This window comes from Orycteropus afer, unplaced genomic scaffold (genome assembly GCF_000298275.1).
Source record: "Orycteropus afer afer isolate SDZICR_OR568_19922 unplaced genomic scaffold, OryAfe1.0 scaffold00253, whole genome shotgun sequence".
Classification (NCBI taxonomy): domain Eukaryota; kingdom Metazoa; phylum Chordata; class Mammalia; order Tubulidentata; family Orycteropodidae; genus Orycteropus; species Orycteropus afer.
The window spans coordinates 3,587,171-3,597,849 of NW_006921840.1; the positions used below are offsets into that span (position 1 = coordinate 3,587,171).

At 37.7% G+C, this 10,679-nt stretch overlaps 1 protein-coding gene across 1 annotated transcript in view; it reads right to left on the bottom strand.

Annotated features, from left to right (window-relative positions):
• The window catches only part of CFAP54 (cilia and flagella associated protein 54), a 602,528-nt gene that overhangs the window by 480,490 nt on the left and 111,359 nt on the right, over positions 1 to 10,679 (bottom strand). Inside the window, 2 exon segments of the mRNA XM_042782173.1 lie at positions 3,935 to 4,061; positions 4,432 to 4,560. Of these exon segments, the coding sequence (XP_042638107.1) occupies positions 3,935 to 4,061; positions 4,432 to 4,560 (256 nt within the window).

Consider the following 10,679-nt stretch of genomic DNA (forward strand, 5'->3'; position numbering starts at 1 on the left):
ATTAGCATGAGGGGGCTTCATAAGAGGAAGCTTGCCACTGCATGGGACTTTCCAGTCTGGGCGGGTTCTGTCACTTCGGTTGTCTTATCAGGCTGTCTCATCAGGGCTTGACACCCGGAGGAAGCTGCTAACTGAAATGTTGGTGGCTTGGGTTTGCTTTGGCCTAACAGTCACTATGAGTCTAAACAACTTGATGGCAGTGAGTTTGGGTGTGTGTTTTTTTGGTATATTTCTTTATAGCAACAAATATTTATTTATCAATTCTTCTACTCATGGATTTTTGGGTTGTTTCCACCAGGTGTCTTGGTCTTTTTTTGTTTTTGGTGTCATGAACATGTCTTCTATAAACCAAAATACTAAACCCACTGCCGTCGAGTAGATCCAGACTCATAGCAACCCCCACTGGGTTTCCATGGCAGTAAATCTTTATGGAAGTAGATTGCCCAGTCTTGCATCTGCAGAGTGGCTGGTGGGTTTGAACCACCAACTTTCTGGTTAGCAGTCAGATGCCTTAGGCACTGTGCTACCAGAGTTCCTTATGTCTTCTATAAACATCTTTATACTTGGTCTTTTGGTGTACGTATTCAAGAAGTGGCATGGCTAGATCAAAACATTTGCTAATGTTCAACTTTACAAGATAATTTTTTTGACCATGAGTATTTACTCTTCTGTGAAATCTGTGCCTTTTGCCCATTGTTCTATTTTACTATTTGTCTTTTTCTTATTGGTGTATTGGAATTTTTTATATATTGTGCCCACTAATCATTTGTCAATAATATAAATAACACATATGTTCTCCTAAGTTGTGGCATGTCTTTTCATTCTTTATTTTTTAATGTTTCATTACCAGAAGTTATTTTATTTTCTTTGGGGTTTACCACTTTTTGAATCTTGTTTAAGACCTTTCCTACTCCAAGACCAGAAATATATTGTTCTATATATTCCAACCAATACTCACTGCCTCTGGAATCCTGGATGGTGCACATGGTCAACACACTCAGAAGCTAACTGAAAGGTTGCAAGTTCAAGCCAGAGGCACCTCCGAAGAAAGGCCTGACAATCTACTTCCAAAAAGCCAGCGACTGAAAACCCTTTGGAGCACAGTTCTACTCTGACACACGTGGGGTTATCACAAGTCAGAGTCAACTCAATGACAACTCTTCTTTAATAAATACTTTCTTATAAAACTTTAAGTTGTTGGGGTTATTTTTAACATTTAACTTTTTAATGAATCTGGAAGTTATTTTTAACTATGAAAAACTAAGGAATACAATTCCATTTTTTCCAGTATGGTCTGATTATCCCTGTGAAGGATAATCCTACTACTGTGAAATAAACTGTGAAATATGGGAGGGTTAGACTCTACCCATACTCCTGATTTCTTTTTTCCTTCAAGAATGCCTTAATAATTCTTTGTCCTTTTTTCTTCCACTTAAATTTTGTAAAATGTTCATCAAGATCTACAAAATCCTACTGAGATTTTTATTAGACTTGTATTTGAGTCTGCAGATCCATTTGAGAAACACTGCCATCTTTATGTTTGGTCTTCTTACCATAAACACTGGCTATCTCCTTTTATCTGATTCTTCTTTAATACTTTTTAATAAAGTTTTCCTGTTTTCCTTTTTCTTTTTTTTTAAGGCACCCTGGCTGCACAATGATTAAGTTGTTGTTGTTTTTGTTAAGTGCTGTCGAGTCATTTCCGACTCATAGTGACCCCATGCACAGCAGAACGAAACACTGCCCGATCCCGCGCCAGCCCCACAATCCCTGCTATACTTGAGCCCATCATTGCAGCCACCGTGTCAATCCATCTCATTGAAGGCTTCCCCCTCTTTCGTCGACCCTCCACCCTACCAAGCATGACATCCTTCTCCAGGGAACAGTCCCTTCTTACAACATGACCAAAATAGGTGAGATGAAGTCTGGCCATTCTTGCTTCCAAGGAGCATTCTGGCTGCACTTCCTCCAGGACAGATCTGTTAGTTCTTTTAGCAGTCCATGGTACTTTCAGCATTCTTCGCCAGCACCACAACTCAAAAGCATCAACTCTTCTTCGGTCTTCCTTATTCATTGTCCAGCTCTCTCATGCATACGAGGCAATTGGAAATATCATGGCTTGGGTCAGGTGCACCTTAGTCCTCAAGGAGATATCCTTGCTCCTCAGCACCGATTAAGTACTCAGCTGCTAATCAAAAGGTTGGCAGTTTAAACCCACCAGCCACCTAAGAAAAAGATGTGGCAGTCTGCTTCCATAAAGATTACAGCTAGCTTTGGGAACTCTGTGAGGCACCTCTACTCTACTTTATAGGGTTGCTATGAGTCTGAATCAACTCAATGGAACACAACAACGTTTTTCCATGCTTACAGATCTTTGGTTAGATTAAATCCTTTGATATAGTTGAAAATATCCTTCTTTTTTGTTTTATGTTTTGTAACTGCTTATTGCTGATGTACAGAAATACAATTATGTATGTGCATGTATTATTATACATCTACAGGAGAAAGATGGCACGGGATCAGGCAGTGTTTCGTTCTGCTGTGCATGGGGTCACTATGAGTTGGAAACGACTCGATGGCACCTAACAACACAGGAGGAAGATATGACAGTCTGCCTCTGTAAGAATTACAGCCTTGGAAACCCCATAGGGCAGTCGTGCTCTGTCCTATGAGTTGTTAATAATATTTTTCTTGTCTTCCCGCATTGGTTAAAATCTCCACTACAGTTATATTTCTCATCTTCCTGCACTGCCCAGTGTCTCTAGAACACTGTGCCTCATGATGCACACTCTTTTAAATTAACCAGCATCTGATTCATTCTATTTAGTGACATCAAATGCTTTAAATGGAAATCAGAGGTCTTAATAGGCTAAAATACTTAGTTCTATCTTATAATTACCAGTAATTTAAAAGGACAAATGGTAGTTATAATAAATATTGGCTATATAATCACACAAGAATAGCTCAACTTTTTAAAACTTTAACCTAATACAGAAGAACTTTTAGACCTAATGATATTAAACATCATTTTGAAACTCAGATAAACATATGTGCATTATGGATTACTACTGGTGTTTTTTTTTTTTTTCTTTTTCCCCAATGTTTTGATCTCACTACCTGATAATAAGGCAGTAACAAACTACAACATGGATCCATCTCATCTGTCTTCTGGCGGTGCTGTTAGAGATAGAGCTGTCTCTATATTTTTCAGTGGCTTCCAGGATAAAGTACAAACCCCTTAGCCTTTTAAGACCTAACCATAATATAACTCTCTGAGTCCATCTATGGTTATCCCCCATGTGGATTCTTTACTCTAGCCATAACAGAATTCTAGCAGTTCCTAAATTGCACCATGCAACTGTCTGCTTCCACCAACCTAAAGGCCATCTCCTGTATCCAAAATGATTCTGCCTTTTCTAGCTTCTTCATGGAAAGAACATTTACTAATCAACTATCACCTCTTCTAGGCAGCCATTCTTGACTTCCTTATTTAATGTTGATGCCCCTCGTTCTGTGCACCCATAAAAAACACTGTTACAACATTAATTAACATCCACTGTTACAATTGGCTTATTTATCTAGAAACTCATAAGTAGAGGCTGTATCTTACCTATACCAAGCCAAATATGGTATCTGTATCATATTAGGCATTAAGTATATATTGCTCAATTGAATTATAAGAATATCAATAACTTACTATAACTACAACAAATACAATTAATTTAATTTTTTTATAAGTTTACTAACTAATTTGCTATGCAAAGTGCATGACAGGTATCTATTGATATTAATCAGAAAAGTAAGAAAAAAATAATGAAATTTATCTGAAAAACACCCAGCCATCAAGAATACAATAGATATATTAAATTGGTTCTATACTTGAACTTGGCTTAAAAGTGATTCAGAACAAGTCATTTGCTTTGACAACTACTACCTTTTAACTGATCAAGAAGCATGACAGCTATTCGGTGCTGGGCTTGAATCAGTTCAAGATGCAAATCCATCAAGAAACTATTTGCTGTAACTGGTTTATAAGTATTTCCATTTACAACTTGGATGTACTTTGGTCCAGGAGAGTTGAAGTGAAAATAAAAAAGAAATACAGTTATCAAATCACACTAAAAATAGTTCTATCCTATTATCCCTTAAATTACTATCTTACTCTTAGTCATTAAATTCTGTTCACTTCTCAACCCTTTGCAATCTACCTTACATACTAATAAATCTGCTTTTAGAAGTCATCAGTGGCCTCTTAACCAACAAATTCAAAGGCTCCTCATTCTCTTTGATTTCTTCTGGGAAGAGGGGAATACATTTCTGGCCTAAGAGAGAGGAGCCACACAAATCATACTTTATTTACCTACTTTCAAGTCCAGTCCTCTTCTTACTTAAGTACAACTTCAATCTATTGAAAGATTTTTCCATTCTTACCTTGGTGTAACAGTGATCAATTACTGAAGATCCATTTGGCAAAGTAGTCAACATGCAATTCAGATTTATTGCCCCAATTACTTTGTCAAGAAGTCCATAAGCAAAATATAACTGTTCCTCAGGTCTTTTCTAAAATGGTTTTACAAACGAAAAGAGAAGAAAACTTAAATGAAAAATCAGATGCAAAATTTTCTAACCCTTTGTAACAATATTTCAAAAACAGAAATTTACATACTCTACCATAAAAAATTTTGCATTTCCTACCAAGTGTATTTTTCTTTTATTAAGTGTGGATTAGTATCAATAAAGATGAAAATTACAATTAAATAAATGTCATCATTTTTCCAAATACAAATCAAATTTTCCACATGCATGCATATAATTTCTGTTTATGGCTTTCAAAATTCTGACTGCACTAAGTGCAGAGTAGACTTAAAAACAGAGCCCACACACTTTGTTATTTTCACATATTTTATTTTAAATATAAATATATATATATATATATATATGTTGATTTAAAAAAAAACCTCAGAATCTCAGAGCTAGAACTTTAGACTTACAGACCATCCAATCTAGTGGTCTATACATTGGTTTGAGAGCTCTGGTAGTGTAGTGCCTAAGGCACTTGACTGCTAAACAGAACGCTGGCAGTTCAAACCCACCAGCCACTCCCTGGAAGGAAGATGGGGCAATATACTTCCATAGTGATACCACCTCGGAAACCCAAGGAGGGGTCTCTATGAGTTGGGTCTGACTGGACGGTGCATAACTACAAAAATCGTTGGTTTTAAAAAAAATCACCCTACATTATAGCAGGTAACATAAAAAGCAACCAGCTTTGTTCACACTTTCACATTTTCCAGTTTTTCTCCAGATAGTTTTCAGGAACTAAAACATGCATACGCATGCATAAAATTAAGATCTTTAATTGTGTTAGGCCACAGTGCCTTTCCTTTTCTCTGCCTCTAGAGGTATTCACTACCCTGAATTTGATATTTACCATTTCTCTGCCTCTTTTCAAACATTTACTATATGTGTATGTATACATAGGAACTCTGCTGGCATACTGCCTAAGGCATTTGACTGCTAACCAGAAGGCTGGTGGTTCAAACCCACCAGCCACCCCCTGAAAGTAAGACTGGGCAATCTACTTTCATAGAGATACTGCCTCAGAAACTCAAGGAGCAGTCACTATGAGTTGGATTCAACTCTATGGCAGTGAGTTTGTGGGGTTTTGTCGTTGTTTGTATGTATATATTAACAAGATGTAACATTGCTTTGCATGTTTAAAATTTTTCTCTTGTGAAATTCTACAGTATGCTTTTGTTTTCACACAACCATAGGTGGTTGAAACTTTCTCATGCTGGTGTATGTAACTCAAGTGTCAGTCAAGGTTTGGTCATAAACACAGAACTTCCCTAGGAATTCCAAGCTGAAAAGGACTTAATACAGAGAGTACACATGGAAGAGCAAATATCAAGGAAGCTGCCTTTGACAATTTTGCTGCAAAAAATGATCAAGAGCTTACTGAGAGTCTCTCAGAATTTAAGAATCTCTAGAAGGCTATTTGCTGACAGCAATCTCAAACATCTACTGGACTGAAACAGGCAAACCACAGAGCTTGCTCAGGAGGGCGGATAAATTCACATCTTCCCCGTGCTACTGGACAATTAGATCTCTGTCTTTCCTCCTGTATTACAAATTCTTGCAAATGCCCTCATTGGAAGACTAACCTAAAATCACAAGGAAGTGAGATACTGGGAAATGTAGTCCAGGTCTACCCCAATAATGCAAAGGAGACTCTAGAGAGGCATGGCAATGATGCCAAGCTGACAATCTAGACTACTCTTCAAGGCTACAATGAAATAGCATTACACAGAGAAATATGCCACAATTTACGTATCCACTCTTCTGTTGACGGACATTTAGCTTGCTGGTACTACAAATGTTGTAGTATATTATACTTCTCTGTGATACTTCCTTTATAACCCTTATATCTTTTATTCTTTTTTTTTTTTTAATTCAGCTGTGTAAGGCCTCCAGGACATGTTTTGACATGTTTATGTTACTATATCATTAATAAAGGGGCTGATTCAAATTGTTTACCATAAAAATAACATTTGCTAAAGGTTTTTGGGTGATACCCTTTAGGAGACACCAAAGTTCTCTTTTATTCCTAATTTGCTGAATTATTTTTTAAAAGTATGGTTGTTAAAGTTTATAAAATGCTTCCTTTTTTTTTTTTTTTTTTTTGCATCACTTTAGCTAGTGAGATATTTATATTTTTCTCTTGATCTGCTAATGTGGTGTATTAAAAAAAAATAATAAAGCTCGCTGCCATCAAATTGGATCCGACTCATAGTGACCCCTCCTTGGGTTTCCGAGGCAGTATCAACATGTAAGTAGATTGCCCAACCTTACTTCTGAGGAGTGGCTGGTTGGTTTGAACTGCCAGCCTTCTGGTTAGCAGTCAAGTGCCTTAGGCACTACACCACCAGAGCTCCAAATATAGTGTATTACTTGATAGATTTTCTAACGACAAATCATCCTTGCATTCCTAAAATACACTAAATTTGTTTTATGTATCTGTGTCCACATGTGTGGTATCTGTGTATGTAACAAACAAATTCTCCACTCAGAAGCAAAGGCTCAGGATCCTTCTTATGTTAATTTATCAGATTGGAAGCACTCAAGCAATCTAAGTATTGAAAATTCAAGTAATAGCATACTTGAGGGCAGACCCAAGGTTATAAATCATCAGGAAAGACTTTCTCCCATCCATCCCCTTCTGGGTTCCCAAGCCGAGATACTTTCCTATCCAGATAATCAGATTATTTTTCTAACCTGTCTTTCCTAGTGTGTAGTCTTCTTGGGTTCTAACTAGGGCAAAAGGATTGTCAGTTCCAAACCTCTACCATCACCTTTCATATGTCCAAGCCTCATCTCTTGTCCCTGAATGGCTGTAAAAATCTTTGTAGTTCAGTCCATCCATCCTATACTTGCTAGCTGCTGCATTATCCACTCATAAACTTACCATTCTGGTTTTCATTTCCCCTTTCCCTGAGAATATATGTTCAATTCTGTCCAAAATGTCTAGATGATTTGCAGCTGGAAGGTTTTGTCGTTATGCAGTTGGCCACATTGCCAGAACAGAAATCTTCAAAGATAGCTTTTTAAAAAAATTTTTAAAGAAATTTCAAATACTCCCCACATACCCACCCACATACTTTCTTTCTCCTCCTCCACCTCCTCCTTCCTTAGCAGCAACAGCAGCAGCAGCAGTACAGCTAACATTTAAAGTGTACCAGGTACCAAGTACTGTGCTACATGTTTTACATAGATTCATTTTTTCCATTGTCAAAGCTTATGAGGTCAATACTCATTGATTATTATAATTTTATAATCTATTGGTCAAAAAATAGCTGTTTCATATTAAGTAAAACTTTTAAATATGCTTTTATGTAATGACAATGGTACCTTAGACATTTTTTTAAATAGTAACACATATATGCTATTATTACTATTACATATATGCCCAGGCCCCTGGGCAGGTAGGCAAGCAGGCGGGTGCATAGCTCAAGCCTTCTGGGGGTGGCTATATTCAAGGCTGGGCCCTTAGGCAGGTAGGTAGGCAGGTGAGCGTGTGGCTCGGGCCATCTCGGGGTGGCTTTATTCAAGGCTGGGCCTCCAGGCAGGTAGGCAGGCAAGTGGATACATGGCTCAGGCCTTCTGGGAGCAGCATTATTCAAGACCGGGCCCCTGGGCAGATGAGGAAGTGAGCAGAGCAGTTAGGAACAACTAAGGGAGGTGAACTTGTCTGTCAGTTTGTCATCCTGTGGTGGCTTGCATGTTGCTGTAAGGTTGAAGGCTATGCCACTGGTGTTGCAAATTGCCAGCAGGGTTACCCGTGGTAGACAGGTTTCAGCGGAGCTTCCAGGCTAAGACAGACTCAGAAGAAGGAAGAGGTCATCCACTTCTCAAAGAATTGGCCAATGAAAACCTTATGAATAGCAGTGAAACACTGTCTGATATATTACTGGAAAATTTTATGAATAGATCTGAAACATTGTCTGATATAGTGCTCAAAGATGAGCCCATCAGGTCAGAAGGCACTCAAAATACAACTGGGGAAGAGATGACTCCTCAGAGTAGAGATGACCTTAATGATATAGATGGAGTAAAGCTTTTGGGACCTCCACTGGCTGATGTGGCATGACTCCAAATGAGTAGAAACAGCTACAAACATCCGTTAATAATTGGAACATGGAATGTACAAAGTATGAATCTAGGAAAATTGGAAGTTGTCAAAAATGAAATGGAATGCATAAAGATCAATATCCTAGGCATTAATGAGCTGAAATAGACTGTTTTTGACCATTCTGAATCAGACAACTATATGACCTACTATGCCAGGAATGACAAATTGAAGAGGAATGTGTCATTGTCACAAAGATTGTTTCAAGATCTGTCCTGAAGTACAGTGCAGTCAGTGATAGGATAATATACAAATGCCTACAAGGAAGACCAGTTAATACTACTATTATGCAAATCTATATACCAACCACCAAAGCCAAAGATGAGGAAACTGAAAATTTCTACCAACTTCTGCAGTCTGAAATTAACCAAACATGCGATCAAGATGTGTTGCTTATCACTGGTGACTGGAGTGCAAAAGTTGGAAACAAAGAAGAGTCACCAGTAGTTGGAAAATATGGCCTTGGTGATAGAAATAACACAGGAGATCATGATAGAATTATGCAAGACCAACAACTCATTCATTGTAGATACATTTTTTTCAACAACATAAACGATGGCTATACATGTGGATTTCACCAGATGGAATACACAGGAATCAGACTGACAACATTTGTTGCAAGAGATGATGGAGAAGTTCAATATCTTCAGCCAAAACAAGGCCAGCAGCTGATTGTGGAACAGACCATCAACTGCTCATAAGCAAGTTCAAGCCAAAGTTGAAGACAATTCAAACAAGTCCACAAGAGCCAAAACATGATCTTGAATACATACCTCCTGAATTTAGAGACCATCCAAAGAATAGATTTGATTCATTGAGCACCAATGAACACCAATGACCGAAAACCAGAGGAATTGTGGGATGACATCAAGAACATCATCCATGAAGAAAGCAAGAGGTCATTAAAAATACAAGAAGGAAGAACAGATCAAAAAGGATGTCAGAAGAGACTCTGAAACTTGCTTTTGAGTGGAAAGTAGCTAAAGCAAATGGAAGAAATGACAAGATAAAAAAGAGCTGAATCGAAGATTTCAGACAGCAGCTCAAGAAGATAGTCTCAATTATTATAATGAAATGTGCAAAGGCATGGAGTTAGAAAAAACAAAAGGGAAGAACACACTTGGCATTTCTCAAGCTGAAAGAATGGAGGAAAAAATTTAAGCCTTGAATTGCAATACTGAAAGATTTTATGGGTAATATATTGAATGATGCAGGAAACATCAAAAGAAGATGGAAGGAATACAGAGTCACTGTACCAAAAAGAATTGGTTGATGTTCATCCATTTCAGGAAGTGGCATATGATCAAGAACCAATGGTATTGAAGGAAGAAGTTGAGGCTTCACTGAAAGAATTGGCAAAGAGCAGGCTCCAAGAATTGATGGAATACCCATTGAGATGTTTCAACAAATGGATGCCCCACTGGAGGCACTCACTCTGTTATGCCAAGAAATTTGGAAGACAGATGTCTGGCCAACTGACTGGAAGAGAACCATATATGTAATCATTCCAAACAAAGGTGATCCCACAGAATGTGGAAATTATAGAACAATATCATTAACATCACAAGAAGTAAAATCTTAGTGAAGATAATTCAAAAACAGTTGCAGAAGTATATGCACAGAGAACTTCCAGAAATGGAAGTCTTCAGAAGAGGATGTGGAATGAGGGATATCACTGCTGATGTCAAATGTATCTTGGCTGAAAGCAAGGAATACTAGAAAGATGTATATTTGTGTTTTATTGACTATGCAAAAGCATTTGATTGTGTAGATCATAACAAATTGTGAATAACATTGAGAAGAATGGGAATTCCAGAACCCTTCATTGTACTCATGAGGAACCTGTACACAGACCAGGAGTTCTGTTGTTCGAACAGAACAAGGGGACACTGCGTGGTTTAAAATCAAGAAGGGAGTGTGTCAGGGTTGTATCCTTTCACTATACTTACTTATTCAATCTGTATGCTGAGCAAATAATCTGAGAAGCTGGATT